This window comes from Salmo salar, chromosome 10 (assembly GCF_965601325.2).
Source record: "Salmo salar chromosome 10, fSalSal1, whole genome shotgun sequence".
NCBI lineage: Eukaryota > Metazoa > Chordata > Actinopteri > Salmoniformes > Salmonidae > Salmo > Salmo salar.
In genome coordinates this window covers 85808104-85827446 of record NC_138300.1, presented here as the reverse complement: position 1 = coordinate 85827446, position 19343 = coordinate 85808104, and the positions used below count along the sequence as shown (strand labels likewise).

The window sequence follows — 19343 nt, the reverse complement described above, 5'->3', positions numbered from 1 at the left end:
GTAGCGCCTTGCCAAGCATTTGCCATACCAAGCGGTGATGCATCCAGTCAAGATGCTCTCAATGGTGCAGCTGTAGAACCTTTTGAAGATCTGAGGGCCTGTGCCGAATATTTTCAGCCTCCTGAAGGGGATGAGGCATTGTCGTACCCTCTTCACGACTGTGTTGGTGTGTCTGGACCATGATAATTCATTAATGACGTGGACACAGGAACTTCAAGCTCTTGACATGCTCCACTACAGACCTGTGGATGGGGGTGTACTCGGCCATCCATTTCCTGTAGTCCACGATCAGTTCCTTTGTCTTGCGGACGTTGAGGGAGAGGTTGTTGTCATGGCACCACAATGCCAGGTCTCTGACCTCCCTGTAGGCTGTCTCGTTGTTGGTGATCAGGCCTACCACTGTGGTGTTAATGATGGTGTTGGAGTCGTGCGCGGCCACGCAGTCGTGGGTAAACAGGGAGTATAGGAGGGGACTAAGCACGCACCCCTGAGGGCCCCCTGTGTTGAGGATAAGCGTGGCGGATGTGTTGTTCCCTACCCTTACCACCTGGGGGCGACCCGTCAGGAAGGCCAGGATCCGGTTGCAGAGGGAGGTGTTTAGCCCCAGGGTCCTTAATTTAGTAATGGGCTCCCGTGTGGCGCAGCGGTCTAAGGCACTGCATCTCAGTGCTAGAGGCGTCACTACAAACACCCTGGTTTGAATCCAGGCTGTATCACAACCGGCTGGGATTGGGAGTCCTTTAGGGCGGCGCACAATTGGACCAGCGTTGTCCGGGTTTGGCCCGTGTAGGCCGTCATTGTAAATAAGAATTTGTTCTTAACTGACTTGCCTAGTTAAATAAAAAATTAGCTTGGAGGGCGCTATGGTGTTGAATGCTGAGATGTAGTCAATGAACAGCATTCTCACGTAGGTGTTCCTTTTGTCCAGGTGGGAAAGGGCAGTGTGGAGTGCAATAGAGATTGTCATCTGTGGATATGTTGGGGTGGTATGCGAATTGGAGTTGATTCAGGGTTTCTGGAATGATGGTGTTGATGTGAGCTATGACCAACATTTCAAAGCATTTCATGGCTACAGATGTGAGTGCTTTGGGGCGATAGTCATTTAGACAGGTTACATTGGTGTTCTTGGGCACAGGGACTATGGTGGTCTGCTTGTAATGTGTAGGTATTACCGACTGAGTCAGGAAGATGTTGGAAATGTCAGTGAAGACACTTGTCAGCGCATGCTCTGAGTACGCGTCCTGCTAATCCATTTGGCCCTGCGGCCTTGTGAATTTAACCTGTTTAAAGGTCTCACTTCCATTGGCTACGGAGAGCGTGATCACGCATAAGAAATCTGTTATGGTGTGCTGGTTAGTCTTAGTTTCATGTAGGTATTATTGTGTTGATTATTTGTGTTTTCTCTGCCAGTATGAAGTATGTCTTGTACGTGTGGTTTGATGAAGGGCCAGCTCTGTGTTCATGACACACACTGTGTTCACTGTAGGGAATATCTTTGTTTGCTTGTGTTTTGATGCAGTCTTGTGATTTTCTATTTGCCCCGATTTGACCTCACATTAGAGTGCTATTTCTCAGTTACAGTATGTTCTCAGAGGCTGATGTCGCCTCAGTGGATGGACACACACACTTATATTCAGTGAGAGAAAATGGGCGGAAGTCTGAACAAGATGGGGAAGGGTAAATTAGCATTGTTTCCATTCCATAATGAGGGTTGTCAAGTGAACTCTGTTTGAACACTTCTTTGATCATTGGAATGGTCATAGAGATGCTGCCATATAATGTCTGCTTTGCCATTTACAGATAGTTCCTCTCTGGCCTCTTGCCTTCTGGGAGGTGATTCATGGGCTTTCTCTGTCCATCAGATCCATCCAACCTCTGCAGAGCATCTCTCTTATAAAGTCCTCCTGCACCTCTCTTTTTTTCTCAAATTTCTTCCATCCTTCTCTCCGTCTGTCCCTAAGGAGGGGCTGAAAATAGCAGCCAGGGGAAAAGTGGGTCAGCTGCCGTGGGGGGCTGGTGGGTGGGGAGGGGGCCCTGGTTTACTGACTACATTTACTTCCCTTCTTAGTTTCTCCCTTCCTCTATCAATCCCACCTTCATCACTTTGTCATACTTATCTTCCAAGCTACTCCCTTACCTAGACTTCTACAGCTTGTCTTCATCTCTCCACCTCTTCTCCCGACTGTGCTGGTCCGTCTGCTTAATGCTTTATGCTCTCTAGGTAAATCCCAGACAGACTCATAGAAACCAGACAAGCCTCAAAGAAAGACTTTAGATCCTGACTTAACACTAAACACACATTCCGGTGCGGGAGCGTGGCGTAGCGGTAGTGCTGCAGTCTCCCAAGCACATATTGTCCATGGGCAATACGGTTACGAATCCCACCACTGACACATTTATGCTGTCCTTCCCTCTACTGAATAAAGAGAGAATACGGAAGGACATTCTGCCCACTGCTGTCCCAGCGGCATATATATATATATATATATATATATATATATATAATATATATATATATATATATATACATATACCATCTCTATATATATATATATATATACCATCTCTAAAACATTGCATGAATAACTAACTAGTAATGAAGAATAGCTCGGTCATATGCTACCAGTTTAAATGAATAGCAACATCTTCATGAGTGCATAGTTATAATTGTACCAAAAACACGCTGATTTTGGCACGGCTGAGCTCATTTCTGACCATGCACACACAGCACAGCGTGGTCCCTGTACCGAGGGGTTTCCTGGCCAACGTGATAATGGCCTGCTATTGTACATTTAAAACACTGGCAAGTCCAGCCCAGCGCTGTGGGATCTGGGATGGTAACTGTGTAAATAAATGTAAAGGGTTTGGTGCAGCAGCCAGCTAAACACTACTGGGTTGCGTCCCAAATGAGACCCTATATTCCAAAGTAGTGCACTATATAGGGAAAGGGTGCCATTTGGGACACTGCCCCGGTGTCTGTTTTATGGTTGCTGTGCACGTTTTAAGGTGTTGGGTGCAGCCAGCTGAACACTACTAGTGTCTGCGTTTAAGCGGTATTGAGAGCTCCTGATGCAAAACTTAACCCGTGGCTGGATAGAGAGCGACGCCAGGAATTGATATAATCTCCTGTTATGTGCTTTGCTAATGCTGTTGTATGCACAAAGCTGAAACCAAACATCGTAAGGGAGATAGCTAAAATAGGGCTTTGCAGTAAGTTATGTCTGTTATTTGAGATGGGATTTACAGTATGTGATTAATGACTCACTCTATGTGCCAGATTTGTATCAACACAGTTTGAAAAAGAGTTTAGTTTATTAGTCAGGGACAACATACTGTATATCTCACCAGATTTTCCAACACAGCTCATTTCCATCTGCAGTCCCTTTCCATATGCAGGTAAACATTCAACATTTTTACAGATGATAATTGTTGTATTACATGATTAATAGGGGACAGGTCTGTATCACATTGTCATGCAAAGGGGACTGACTAGAAAAGACAGTGATTCAGTGTGACTCCATGGTTGATGCCAATGTTTGTGGTGTCCCCATTTTAGTTTGGAACATTGGTTTGTAATAATCCAAGATCATTTGTTTCACTTATTCACTGTTGTAAATTGGATGGTTGCTTTGAGCGCCAGTGTAACTAACGTGTGTGTGTATATACTAAGGTCTAACCTCGTTCTCCACAGGGTTTAAGTGTCCTGTCTGCTCCAAGTCTGTGGCGTCCAATGAGATGGAGGTGCACTTCATCATGTGTCTAAGCAAGCCCCGCCTGTCCTATAATGGTGAGACACACTTCCTCGACCTCTCCCCAGACCCTATATCCTGCTCTTCATCTCTTCTTCTCTCCCCTCTTGTTTGTCACTTTTCCTCCTCTGAATCTTTGCATTCTTCTCATTATCCCTCTGTCTCTCTCTTGCTCACGTAGCCTCTCATCCCCGTCTCCTATGATGCTCTCTCCTCCCTATGTCGATGTTGGCTGTGACTGTGGGAATGTAGATGTGAACTCTATATGAGCCGTCTCTCTAGTACCAGAGCTGGGGGGTCACTGCGAGTGTTATTCCCTCCATCGATTCTCTCCATATTACTACTGTCTGTCTGTGGACATGCCTCGATATGAGAGTTCAGGATTGCAGACTGTAGCCATAGAATTAGAATCCTGTATTTCTATATCAATGGCTTGAGCTGCTTGTACTGAAGTAATCACAGTATCTAAACAAGAAAAACCTGATCGACATGTGCCATACATTACCCAAACACAGAGATGGTGTATGTATGCCATTAGCTCTGTAATTGGGTTTGGTTCATGTGAAGTCAGTATGCTCAAATTGTAGGAGAGACAGTTAAATGTTCAGAGTGTCAGCTAAGCACATATAAGTATGTTCAGGGAGTCAAGCCAGGTATATGTTCAGAGTCGATTCAGGTATACAATCAGCTTTCCCAGGGCATTATGGGTGCTTGTCTGCTGTTCTTTTCCCGTGACCCTGTGTGCCGGCCTGGCTCCAGGTTGTTTGATTGACAGCGTGACTAGCTGAGATGGCTGCCTGCAGCCTTGGTCAGCCCTGTGACTGACTGACTGCTACCTGTTTGAGTGACCGCTTTCCGTTCTGGTCTGGGGCTGAAGGTGACCCTGTGGGCAACGTGTCACGTATGACCAGTCTGTTTTCTGGGGCTCATTTAAAGCCAGATCTGTCAGGACGAGGATGGAGAAGGAGATAGATGAGGGGCTGAAAAAGAATGGGGGTAGAAAAAGATTGTAATTTTTATTAGGATCCCCATTAGCTAACGCCGTAACGATGGCTAATCTTCCTGGGTTCCAACACCAATTAACAAGACATTACAAACAACCGCGTTCAAGACTTCAAACATTCAACAAGTAGACAATACAGATCATCAAAATACCTGACAGGAAACACATTTAACATTCAGTTGATGCTTTCTATTTCCTGTCCAGTCATATGGTCTATCGCATAAGATGTTATTTTATTTTTTTCCTTGAAGGTGGGTTTATTTTTTTGCCTGAGAAATATGGATTGGTAAATTGTTCCATTCAGCTATGGCTCTATATAAAACTGTAGATTTAAGGCGATTTCTCCTTGGCTTGGGTTGTTTTAGCTGCCCTGAATTTGCCTGTCTGATTTGGTGGTTATGCGTGTTGCTAGTATGTACTAACTGGACTGAAAAATCTTTATTTTTATTTTTTAAATATAACATTTCTAAAGAAAATCAGACGACTAGATAGTAATTTGTTTTTAACGTGAACCCATGAGAGATTCTGACGCATTTGGATAATATTCATACGGATAGAGCAATGAAGAGGTAATCTACCAGCCCTGTTTTGAGCCATTTGGAGCTTTTTTATATCTTTCTTTGCTGCAGATGACCATATAACCGGACAGTACTCTAAGTGTGATAGAACCAGGGATTGAATCACCTGATTGAGTGTGCTAGATGTTACATACTCTGAACATTTTCTTGTGACAGCAATTCCCTTACCCATCTTAACAAAAATATTATCTATGTCATGATAAAGCTGCGTCCAACATGATGCCTAGTAGTTTAGTTTTTTTCACTTGCTCTACATGTGTTCTATTCATCAACACATTCAATTGGGGATCATCAGCAAGCATATATCTTCAACCAATTACGATACATTTAGTTTTAGAAATGTTCAACACCAATTTGTTCATATCAACCCACTGACACCATTCTTAGTTCACTGCTCAGTACATCTGTTAGCTCATTACATTCTGATGCTGCACTATACATTGTAGAGTCATCAGCATACATGACCACTCTTGCTTTGTTCATTACTGAAAGTAATGAGAAGTGGGCCTAGGCAACTTCCTTGAGGAACACCACAGTGTACATCTTTACTGGTTGAAAAGCTACCATTTAAAGAACAATTTTTGCCTTCTCCTGGATAGGTAGCTTTCCATCCAAGATAGAGCTGCAGACTTAAAACCATTACATTTGAGTTTACCTAGTAACAGTTCATGATCAATTACATCAAAAGCAGCACTGAAATCTGGCAACACAACACCAACTAACTTCCTGTCATCCATACTCTTTAACCAATAATCTGTCATTTGTGCTAAAGCAGTACTCGTAGAATGCCCTTCTTTGTATGCATGCTGGAAACCCGTTATCAGATCACTACATGAGAAATAATCCTTGATTTGTACAGATACAATAATTTACTTAACTCAGGCAGCAAACTTTATAGGACAACTATTAGGACCAGTAAATGCAGATTTTTTTTATTTTATCCTTAGGTAGTGGAATAACCTTTGACTCTTTCCAGACTTCTGGCAAACCCACTACATCAAGCACCTATTACAAATATAAGAGATTGGGGTAGATATTTGGCTAGCTGTAGCTCTAAGCAATTTGGCATCAAGATTATCTGTACCAGGCGACTTGTCATCCAAAAGAGACAACAGCATCCTTTCTACCTCTTCTTTCTATTTGATGAAATTCGAACATCCATTGCCTCTCCTTCATGATACAATCTTTTATAAGGGTATATGCCACTGAGCCATCAGTTGGAATCATAGCATTCCTCAACTTGTCCACTTTGCCTGTAAAATATTAATTGAAGTAGTTTTGCGATGTCATGTGGTTTTGTAATAAATATACCCTCTGATTCAACAAAAGAGGCAGACATGTTCGAATTCCTACCCATAATAGTGTTCAACGTTCCCCTCAGCTTTTTCCCATCACCCTTCATTAATTTTGTGCTGATCGAATCCTTTCTCCTTTCCTTTGTTTAGCAAGATTTTTTTAATTTACAATAACTCTGCTTATCAAACAGAGTGCTAGATTTATCTGCTACCTTTTTGGCATCATAACGTTGAATCATTCAATTTCTCAGCTCATCAATCCATGGGGCGCCGTTTGACCTCACAGTGCATTTTCTTAAAGGGGTGTGCTTATCAACTATACTCATAAATAATTTCATAAACAAACTTAGTGACATTTCAGGATCATCTTTACTACACACTTCTAACCGTTGCACATTCGTAATCTCATCCACAAATGAGTCCTGATTGAACCCTCTGTAGGACCTGCGGTAGATTATTTTAGGTATTTTAGTTTTCCTAGTGAGTGCAACCAAGTTATGATCACTGCAACCTTGTGCCACTGATACAGCTTTAGAAGAATTTTCAGCCATGTTAGTAAAAATGTGATCGATATAAGTTGATGATGTGATACCGGACCTATTAGTGAGCGTTCTGGTTGGTAATGTCAATTTGGGTCAGGTTACATACAGTTGAAGTCGGAAGTTTACATACCCTTAGGTTGGAGTCATTAAAACTTGTTTTCAACCACTCCACAAATTTCTTGTTAACTTGTTAACTAACTAGTTTTGGCAAGTCGGTTAGGACATCTACTTTGTGCATGACACAAGTAATTTTTCCAACAATTGTTTACAGACAGATTATTTCACATATAATTCACTGTATCACAATTCCAGTGGGTCAGAAGTTTACATACACTAAGTTGACTGTGCCTTTAAACAGCTTGGAAAATTCCAGAAAAGGATGTCATGGCTTTAGAAGCTTCTGATAGGCTAATTGACATAATTTGAGTCAACCTGTGGATGTATTTCAAGGCCTACCTTCAAACTCAGTGGCTCTTTGCTTGACATCATGGGAAAATCAAAAGAAATCAGCCAAGACCTCAGAAAAATAATTGTAGACCTCCACAAGTCTGGTTCATCCTTGCGAGCAATTTCCAAACACCTGAAGGTACCACGTTCATCTGTACAAACAATAGTACGCAAGTATAAACACCATGGGACCACGCAGCCGTCATACCGCTCAGGAAGGAGACGCGTTCTGTGTCCTAGAGATTAACATACTTTGGTGCGAAAAGTGCAAATCAATCCCAGAACAACAGCAAATGACCTTGTGAAGATGCTGGAGGAAACAGGTAGAAAAGTATCTATATCCACAGTAAAACGAGCCCTATATTGACATAACCTGAAAGGCCGCTCAGCAAGGAAGAAGCCACTGCTCCAAAACTGCCATAAAAAAGCCAGACTATGGTTTGCAACTGCACATGGGGACCAAGATCATACTTTTTGGAGAAATGTCCTCTGGTCTGATAAAACAAAAATATAACTGTTTGGCCATGATGACCATTGTTATGTTTGGAGGAAAAAGGGGGAGGCTTGCAAGCCGAAGAACACCATCCCAACCGTGAAGCACGGGGGTGGCAGCATCATGTTGTGTGGGTGCTTTGTTGCAGGAGGGACTGGTGCTCTTCACAAAACAAATGGCATCATGAGGAAGGAAAAGTATGTGGATATATTGAAGCAACATCTCAAGACATCAGTGAGGAAGTTAAAGCTTGGTCACAAATGGGTCTTCCAAATGGACAATGACCCCAAGCATACTTCCAAAGTTGTGGAAAAATGGCTAAAGGACAACAAAGTCAAGGTATTGGAGTACCCATCACAAAGCCCTGACCTCATTCCTAACGAAAATGTGTGGGCAGAACTGAAAAAGCGTGTGCGAGCAAGGAGGCCTACAAATCTGACTCAGTTACACCAGCTCAGGAGGAATGGGCCAAAATTCCCCCAACTTATTGTGGGAAGCTTGTGGAAGGCTACCTGAAACGTTTGACCGAAGTTAAACAATATAAAGGAAATGCTACCAAATACTAATTGAGTGTATGTAAACTTCTGACCCACTGGGAATATGATGAAAGAAATAAAAGCTGAAATAAAAAATTATTCTCTCTACTGTTATTCTGACATTTCACACTTTTAAAATTAAGTGGTGATCCTAACTGACCTAAGAGAGGGAATTTGTGAAAAACTGAGTTTACATACACCTTAGCCAAATACATTTAAACTTCCAACTTCAACTGTACATTCGCAACAGAAATACGTTTCTTTCTCATTGGAATATATTTCCCTATTTTCATCAGATACCTTATGCAACATTTCGCAAATTACATCAATATATTTCACATCAGCACCAGGTGGCCTATAGCAGCAACCAACTAGTTTAGGTTTCAAATGTGGTAAATCCACCGGTACCCATAGTGCCTCTAATCCATTCAACATGAAGTCCTTACGTTGTTTTGCTGGAATATGATTCTGGATGTAAACTGCAACTGCGCCCCCATATCTATTTCTGTCCCTCCTGAACAAATTGTATCCATGTACAGAGATCTCAGCATCCTCAAAAGAAGAGTCCAAGTGAGTCTCTGATATTGCCAATACATGAATATTGTTTAACTGCACTAGACAGCATATTTCATGAATTTTGTTCCTTGAACTGCATATATTCAAGTGAGCAATTAACAGACCTTTCTTTGGTAGATTTACAGTATTTATGTCCAAACATGAATCAGCAGTTGGAATCTGGTAGAGAGATACTCAGTCAATGTGTGTGTGGAGCTGGAATTACTTGTCTGTTGCTCCTCCTAACTCCTTGGGCGGTAGGGTGAACAATCAGTTTTGTCATACCTCAGATATGCTATGTCACCTCGTTCTCTTGCAGCCTTCATGGCTGGTATTAGTTCCTTTCTTCTTTGACCGACTGCATCAGAGAAATCCTCATTGATGAAGATGGACCCTTTAAGGCATTTGGCTTTTTCAAGGACTGGAAGCTTATCATTGAACTTGAGGAATTTCACTCCATTGGCACCACCAGTGACCCCTGGTTTCCCAGACCGGTGAGCACATTCCAGCTCTACCTGTTGATCCAGCTGTAGCTCCTCAGAAAACAGCTTTAGAATTTTGTCCTCAGATTCAGCCCATGTCTCACTTTGGCTCTCCTGAATACCATCTATTACGAGATGATTTCGCCTGGATTGTCCATCCAGGTAATCAGGCTTCCCAGACATGTTCTGGGGACCCTCCCTTACTGTGGTGATTTCTTTCCGCGTAGACAAACGTCCACGTCCTTCTGTGTGAACTGAAGGCTTGTTTTAATGTCTTGTATATCTTTAGTCAGGTCGTCCAGCCATTTGTTGGTAGACTCCATGATCATTTGTATGAAGCTTTTAAAGTTATTTTCCTGCTGAAGTATCATTTCCTTATAGAAAACTTTCTGCTTCTCCAAGACTTCACGTACCTGTCCAGCAGAGATGTGGGTCCTCGTCTTTTTTCGGAGGCATGATAGTAATGATAGTAGGACGAGCCCGCTATTCACTCCGTGAAATTAGAAAACTCTGGAAATAGGTGGTCCTAAAACCGAAACAAGTTGAAGTGCGGTCCTAGCCACGAGTGCTAACCGCTTAGCGTGCTTTGTATCCGGCAATAGTAGCCCAGGTTGCCTGGCTTGATAGTGAGCAGCAAAAGTAGAGTGAAACTAACTGGGATGGATGGATGGATGGATAGATGGAATAGTACAGAGTGACTGAGAAGGATGGAAGAGCATGGAGAGTGATACAGAGATAGCCGATAAAGAGTAAGAGGAGAAATCTCTCCTTTTTTGGGTTGTTTTTCAACTGCCCTGGCAAAAAAAAAAAAAAATCTGACACATTTGCTTTCTCTCCATGTCTTTCTGTCTGTCCTTCTCCCCCCCCCCCCCCCCCCCCCCACACACACACACCCTCTCTCTCTCGCTCTGCAATCTCCTGAGTTAGTGACACATGGGGACAGGACTGCGGCTTATCTTATTTCCCAGAATGCTCTGTGGTCCATTGTCAATCAGCTGGGCCCGCTGCCTGTCACACATCAGCAGATCTCTCTGCATGGCCAATGTACCTCCACACACACACACACCCTGCAGCTAGAGTTGTGTGTGTCTATAATAATGACATAGAGGATCCATACAGTGTGTGTTTGTATGGGTTGGGTGAGGTGTGGGTATCTGGCCAGAAGATTGACATTGTGATATTGGTTACTGGTTAGAAATGCCACACATTTATTTGTGTGGTTGACCCAGTGGTCTTTCATTGTGCTTATACCTGGGAACTCCTGTCTATCCCAGCCAGTATTGATCCTGCTAGGAGATTAACATAGGGGTGGTGACACCCAGCTAATACAGAAATATATAAGTGCATTAATATTGGTCAAAAACAGCGCCGTACACCATCAACTGTAAGAGACAGTGTAATATCTTGACGTTATTGAATTATTCATTTATATTTCAAATAAACTCTTTTCCCACTCCGTGTCATTTGCATACAGTATATTGCCAACAGAGATTTGGCATTCTTCCCAAACACATCAAATAGGATTAAAGTACTTTTCTTTTATGGCTTTCTCAAGCATGGCTTGCTTCCCTGTCTGTCTCTGTGTGTCCTCCAGACTAGCAGGCAGCCATCACCTGTGCTGTAAAAGCCAAACTCTTTCTCTCTCCTCTCTCTCCAAATCTCCTCTCTCTCTGCAAGGGCTATATTTAACCACAGGTATTAAAATATCATCATGCAATGTCGTAGCCCAAAAAAGACAGTGGTCAGCTCACGTAGACTGGCTACACCTATCCTTCAATCTCCAACTTACATTTCTACTAAAACAGTGTCACATTCAGTCACTCACTCACAAACACCCCTAGATTCCTAGAAAACACACACACATGCATACATACGCATAAAACATAAGACCTAACTAACTTCACACAAATAATAATGCATACCCACAGACACAAATATATAGACATATACAGTATACTGCACATTGCAGTGTGAAGACCTAAATCTCCCCATGTACACAACATCGCATGCACAAAAACACACTCCCTCCCTCCCTCCCTCTGGCTGGCTGGCTGGCATAATGCAAAGCGAGCCGCTGATGCCATAGCTCCTAAGAGGATAACAAGCTAAGGAGCAGGAGGTGAGGGGGGGAGGGAGGGAGGGAGGGGGGAGGGGTGCTTATTGTTCTATCTGCAAGGGTGTGGAAAGGGAACAGCTGTGTATAAATTTACTGAGGACCAGTTTTGGAGATTGAGGATGTTGGAGGAGAGGGGGTGGGGAGAGAGGGGGAGGCAGAGGGTTGACGGGACTGGGCAGCCAGCTAAGCTGATTTACATTCAGAGCATATGTCTTCTGTCTGTCTCACTCCATCTCACGCAGTCTTCTCCTCCCTTCACCTTAGCTTCCCCACATCCCCTCTCTCATCCCTCCTCCTCCCGCTTTCCTTTGTTCCAATACTGTTTTCACCCAGTGCTCAAACCTAACCAAACATTTCATTAAGGGTAATTTAAAAATCTAACCTTTACTTCCTTAAATGCTTTGAATGGACTACCAGAGGTTCAATAATCACGTCCACCTCACCATCCCGTTTTATAAACTGGGTAGTTTGGGTCTGTGATGCTGATTGGCTAAAACAGAATGTGTATATCAGACAATATACCACGGGTATGACACAAACATACTTGTTTACTGTTCTTTCAATGGCATAGGCCAACCAGGTAAAAGCGATGATCCTTTATTGATGTCACTTGTTAATTACACTTCAATCAGTGTAGATGAAGGGAAGGAGAGAGGTTAAAGAAGGATTTTTAAGTCTTGAAATAATTGAGACATGGATTGTGTTTGTGTGCCATTCAGGGGGTGAATGGGCAAGACAAAAATAAGTGCCTTTGAACGGGGTATGGTAGTAGGTGTCAAGAACAGTAATGCTGCTGTTTTTCACGCTCAACAGTTTCCCGTGTGTATCATTAATGGTCCACCACCCAAAGGACATCCAGCCAACTTGACACAACTGTGGGAAACATTGGAGTCAATATGGGCCAGCATCCCGGTGGAAAGCTTTCGTTACACAATATTAGGAAGGTGTTCCTAATGTTTAGTATACTCTGTGTATGTTGGTAACCAGTTTATAAAAGCAAAAATGCACTCCGCTTCACGTCGTGCATAAGAACAGCCCTTAGCCATGATATATTGGCCATACACCACAGCCCCTTGGGCCTTACTGTTTAAGTCTACCCTTTGTTCTAAAACCCCACTCTCACACAAACAAAACAGTCATGACAAGAACGATGCGCGCGTACACACACACTGGTGTTTCCAGGGAAAGTATTGAGTTGCTGTAACAGGATGTGGTCTGGTGTCCTACTCTGTTCTGGCACTGTGCAGTGCAGCATTTCCTGTCAAATTAAAACTAGGTTTTACTGGAATCCACAATCTCTTATTCTAAGAACAATAGCTGTTGCAAAATGTGTTTCAGTGACTCACTGTTGGGGTATGAGCTACCGTGTTCTATCCTGCTGATCATTACCTTGCTGAACAAATGGCTGGATGTTTCCAGTAACAGCTCACACACACACACACGCAGTCTTCTGGTTCGTGTACCGTCTTCCTGTGCACAGAGACAGTAACTGTGAGCCATGTTGGGTCTAGAAGCCAAACAATGTGTTGGCCCGGTGTAAGCCGGTAAAACCCTGCATCAGTGAGTTGTTAGAGATGCTGTGTGAGATGGTTGTGTCTCTGCCCTAAAAATAGTAGTCGTTGTCCCAAAAGGCGGGTAGGCAGGCGGTCTGCTTATCGGTCTGCTTATCGCTGTATTCCCACGTGGACAGATTTTGACAGCAGTGGACCCTCTTGCTTCGCCTCTTCTTCTCTGGTTGTGTTGGTCCAGACCAGACTTTGCTCAATGCTGCCCCCTGCTGTTTGTTTTACACAGCAGCAACCAGACAAGGCCTAGTCCTCCCTCTCCTCTGACGCACTGACTGGATGCTCTTCCACCTGAATGGCAGAGTGCACAGCTGCGTTTCTTTTGCTCTGTTCTATTCTGGTGTACCTGTTCTATTGTTGCTTTAGTGGAATATTCTCCAGTGTTTTACTGATTTTAGTTTTGTTCTTGTGGCAGTGACACACTGCCTTAGTTTTTCATATTTGGTACAATGTGATGTGTCATTGAAACTCCCCGTTGTCTTGCTTGCTTTTGTGCGTGCATGTGTTTGTGTGTGTGCCTGATTTCCTGTGTGTGTGTGTCTGCTTGCGTGTCACAGATGACGTGCTAGCAAGGGATGCCGGGGAATGTGTGATCTGTCTGGAGGAGCTGCAGCAAGGAGACACCATCGCCAGACTGCCTTGTCTCTGCATCTATCACAAAAGGTGAGGTACGACTCAGCTCTCAGGCTGCGTCTCAAATGACATCCTATCCCCTAGATAGTGCACTACTTCTGACTAGGGCACATACGGCTCAGGTCAAAGGACATGCACCATAGGGAATAGGGTGCCATTTGACGAACCCTCTGACTCAACTCCTGGTCCGGACTGTACAGTGCATTCAGAAAGTATTCAATCAGACTACTTGACTTTTTCCACATTTTGTTATGTTACAGCCTTATTCTAAAATTGATTAAATTGATGAGGGGGAAAAACAATTTACACACAATAGCCCATAATGACAAAGCAAAAATTGTTTTTTCCAAAATTTTGCTAATTGAAAAAAAAAAAAAAAATATATATATATATATATAATATCACATTTACATAAGTATTCTGACCCTTTACTCAATACTTTGTTGAAGCACCTTTGGCAGCATTACAACCTCAAGTCTTCTTGGGTATGACGCTACAAGCTTGGCACACCTGTATTTTGGGAGTTTCTTCCATTCTTCTCTGCAGATCCTCTCAAGCTCTGTCAGGTTGGATGGGGAGCGTCACTGCACAGCTATTTTCAGGTCTTTCCAGAGATGTTCAATCGGGTTCAAGTCCGGGCTCAGGCTGGGCCACTCAAGGACATTCAGACTTTCCCGAAGCCACTCCTGCGTTGTCTTGGCTGGGTGCTTAGGATTGTTGTCCTGTTCAAAGGTGAACCTTCGCCCCAGCCTGAGGTCCGGCGCGCTCTGGAGCAGGTTTTCATCAAGGATCTCTCTCTACTTTGCTTTGTTCATCTTTCTCTCGATCCTGACTAGTCTCCCAGTCCCTGCCGCTGAAAAACATCCCCACAGCATGATGCTGCCACCACCATGCTTAACCGTAGGGATGGTGCCACGGTTTACTCGAGACGTGATGCTTGGCAGTCAGGCCAAAGTGTTCAATCTTTGTTTCATCAGACCAAAGAATCTTGTTTCTCATGGTGTGAGAGTCCTTTTGGTGCCTTTTGGCAAACACCAAGTGGGATGCCATGTGCCTTTTACTGAGGAATGGCTTCCGTCTGGCCATTCTACCATAAAGGCCTGATTGGTGGAGTGTTGCATCAATGGTTGTCCTTCTGGGAGGTTCTCCCATCTTCACAGAGGAGCTCTGTCAGTGACCATCGGGTTCTTGGTCACCTCCCTTCTCCCCCGATTGCTCAGTTTGACCAAGGGCACAGCTCTAGGAAAAGTCTTGGTGGTTCCAAACTTCTTCCATTTAAGAATGATGGAGGCCACCGTGTTCTTGGGGACCTTCAATGCTGCAGACATTTTTTGGTACTCTTCCCAAGATCTGTGCCTTGACACAATCCTGTCTCGGAGCTCAAGGGAAAATTCCTTTGACCTCATGGCTTGGTTTTTGCTCTGACATGCACTGTCCAAATCATGTCTAATCAATTGAATTTACCACAGGTGGAATCCAATCAAGTTGTAGAAACATCTCAATGATGATCAATGGAAACAGAATGCACCTGAGCTCAATTTCTCATAGCGAAGGGTCTGAATACTTATGTAAATAAGGTATTTTGTTTTTTAGTTAATACATTTACAAAACATTCTAAAAACCTTTTTTTCACTTTGAAGTATGTGTTATTGTGTGAAGATTGAGGGAATAAAAAAAGATATATTTTAGAATAAGGCTGCAACGTAACACAATGTGGAAAAAGTCAAGGGCTCTGAATACGTTCTAAAATGCACTGTACAGTAAGCACGCAGGCTCACAGGATTACCCAGCCTGAGATGACTCCACTAGATGAATTATACTCAGTGGGCAATACATTTAGGCCTCAGTGATATACCGTAACTGAGGCCAGAGATATGTGCATTCATGTAATGGTTGTTTTTTCTCCTCTCTTCCTCTCCCAGCTGTATAGACTCCTGGTTTGAGATTAATCGGTCCTGCCCTGAGCATCCTTCAGACTGACTGACCTCTGTGCTGCTAGTCCTACTACTCCTTCAAGGTGAGAGCATCCCTTCTCTTCCACACAGGAGACTGGGGACAGGAGATTCTTACAAGAATACTATGATACAAATTGGACACTCACTCAGTGTAACTAGGTGGTAGTAGTAATATGATGAGAACATACTCTTGAAATAGCTCACTCACTAACATCTACACTGAGTGTACAAAACATTAAGAACACCTGCTCTTTCCATGACACAGACTGACCAGGTGAATCCAGGTAAAAGCTAGGATCCCTTATTGTCACTTGTTAAATCCACTTCAATCCAGTGTAGATGAAGGGGAGGAGCCAGGTTAAAGAGGGTGAATGGGCAAGACAAATTATTTAAGTGCCTTTGAACGGGGTAGTAGATGTCAGGCGCACCGGTTTGAGTGTGTCAAGAACTGCAACGGTGCTGTGTTTTTCATGCTCGGCAGTTTCCCGTGTGTATCAAGAATGGTCCACCACCCAAAGGACATCCAGACAACTTGACACAACTGTGGGAAGCATTGGAGTTAACATGGGCCAGAATCCCTGTGGAACGCTTTTGATACCTTGTAGAGCCCATGCCAAGACGAATTGAGCAACTCAATATTAGGAAGGTGTTCCTAATGTTTGGTATACTCAGTGTAAATGCACTGTATAATGCATACATGCGCACACATGCATGTACTGAATAAAACTAACATTCTCAGTCGGTATGAAATTATAGCATTCTGTAAGTGTGAATTATGCATTTAAATAACATCCTTAACTGTCTTTCTGTATCCACTTTGATTATTTGCTATAACCTCTCAGGGCACTTGATGGTCATACCATGGATATCTGGATACTGAAGTAACCAAAAAAATGAAACAATCAAAACAGCCAATCAATTGAGCTATCAAGAAAATTCCTAGCAAACTGAACCAAAAGAAGAAACATCAAGCCAATACTGTCACTTCCACATGCATTACAGAGTGCCCCTCCTCCCTGCCCCTTCAGCCCTAGAGACTGCCAGTCGGCCCAACCAGGCTGACCACCCCCCCAGGCAAATTGCCTCACCAGGCCGCTTGTCTCCCCCCCCCCCCCCCCAGCCAGTTGCCCCACCACATGCCCTGGCCCCCTGCTCTGCCTTCCATTCTGCCTCCAGAGTCTAGCGCTCCCTGGCTCCCTGTCACGCATCTGGATCCAGTCCTCGCATGGCCTTCACCAGAAGAGACAGGAGGAGGAGGAAGAATCGGGCTGGATGCACCCTGTGTGCCAGGGAAAGGTCGACTCCCAGGACGTTGTCTGATCATCCGATAGAAGCTCCCCCCAATCACCAGAGTTACAGCACCCACCCACTCACTCATTAGCTGGAGTCACATGGGCTTCTCTTATTCTTTGCTTTGAGGTGGAGTAGTGGTGTGTGAGGTGCAGAATTGGCGGGGCAGGCAGGGTCGGTCTGTGTGGGGTGTGTGTGGGCGGTGTCAGGGTGTAGTTTATGCTTCTATATGTATTGGGGCAGTGAAGATGCCAGTCAAACTACACTTGTTCTGTGTGTGGAGGGGGTACATTGTTTATGCTTGGTGGTGTGTGAATGTGTGCTTGTGTGTTGTGGGGGACAGTTGGGGTTCGTTGGTTTACGTTCTATGTGCTGGGGCGGTGAGGATGATGTCAGTCACCGTACCCGTGGTGTGGTTGGGGTGATGATGATGATCTCTGTAGTGAGAGCCTGATTTGCTAAAGGGTCAAATAGAAGTCTGAGACAATACTGTGTGTTGGTCTGTGTTTGAAACGTTTACAATTTAGATGTCCATTTTCCCTGTGTGAATGTGTCATTTCGCTAATGTTTACAGTTACAGAAAATCGACATGACATACATTATGTACTTATTTTTGTCCGCCAGGTTTTTGCTGTGATGGGGAGACACTGATCAGAATGAGTCATTTCTTTGTAAGGGCCTTGAGTGTGTTCGTGTGTGTGATGCCTCTTGGCCTAAGAGACTGTCTGTGCCCCATATGCTTTCTGCTGAAATAGGTCATGTCCTCTGGTTGTGTTGGCTGATGTGACTTACTGTAATGGAGGTGTTCAAGACCCATCAACCCAAACATTTTAGAGCTGTTCCGGGGTTACACCTGAGCTATTCCGGGGTTACACCTGAGCGGTTCCGGGGTTACACCTGAGCGGTTCCGGGGTTACACCTGAGCGGTTCCGGGGTTACACCTGAGCGGTTCCGGGGTTACACCTGAGCGGTTCCGGGGTTACACCTGAGCGGTTCCGGGGTTACACCTGAGCGGTTCCGGGGTTACACCTGAGCGGTTCCGGGGTTACACCTGAGCTGTTCCGGGGTTACACCTGAGCTGTTCCGGGGTTACACCTGAGCTGTTCCGGGGTTACACCTGAGCTGTTCCGGGGTTACACCTGAGCTGTTCCGGGGTTACACCTGAGCTGTTCCGGGGTTACACCTGAGCTGTTCCGGGGTTACACCTGAGCTGTTCCGGGGTTACACCTGAGCTGTTCCGGGGTTACACCTGAGCTGTTCCGGGGTTACACCTGAGCTGTTCCGGGGTTACACCTGAGCTGTTCCGGGGTTACACCTGAGCTGTTCCGGGGTTACACCTGAGCTGTTCCGGTTCCGGGGTTACACCTGATCTGTTCCGGTTCCGGGGTTACACCTGATCAATTCCGGTTCCGGGGTTACACCTGATCAATTCCGGTTCCGGGGTTACACCTGAGCTATCCGGTTCCGGGGTTACACCTGATCTATTCCGGGGTTACAATTTATTTATTCACATTTAAGAAGATTCCCTCTAATGTATAAAGAATAACAGAATGATGATTCGGGGAGGGAAAAAAAACAAAGCTGAACAAATGGGTGAATATTTTTTCCATTTGTGCTAAATTAAAATGTAGAGAATAGTATTTTTGCAGGGTTATCTGCTTCATACCCGTGAGTGCACTACAAAAACCATTCATTAAGCAAGCAGACAACCACCAAGCTTCTCAGACTGAACAAGGAACACAGGGGAGACAGACTACTAGTCAGTTATGATATAAACTATATAACTTATCGTCTCCTGCTAACTGTAGCCTTGCTCAACGCTCTAAAGGACCATACCTTCATTTCTTGCTTTATTTAGTTTTAATGTCTTTTGATTACTTTTTTTTCCAAGGATGTGAATGGATGCCTGTTTTGGAGGTATCGACTAATTGTCTCATGATTTTGATGTGCAATCTGTGGGATGAGTAATGATAAATATAATAATAAAAAAGTCTAAATAAACATGTTTTTCCCATGTAATTTCATTAACTAGATTCAGGCCTAAATGTTAATTTTAACAAATCTACTCATGGAATGGTGTGTAAATGCTTATCATTTAGTTACT

General features: G+C 43.9%; 1 protein-coding gene across 1 annotated transcript in view; it reads left to right on the top strand.

Annotated features, from left to right (window-relative positions):
• The window catches only part of znrf1 (zinc and ring finger 1), a 31379-nt gene extending 12139 nt beyond the window's left edge, over positions 1-19240 (top strand). The window contains exons 2-5 of the mRNA XM_082957207.1: positions 3692-3787; positions 13919-14024; positions 15917-16011; positions 16792-19240. Of these exons, the coding sequence (XP_082813333.1) occupies positions 3692-3787; positions 13919-14024; positions 15917-15974 (260 nt within the window). The 3' untranslated portion in view covers positions 15975-16011; positions 16792-19240. The remainder of the gene's footprint in view (positions 1-3691; positions 3788-13918; positions 14025-15916; positions 16012-16791) is intronic.
• The last annotated feature ends 103 nt before the right edge of the window (positions 19241-19343 follow it).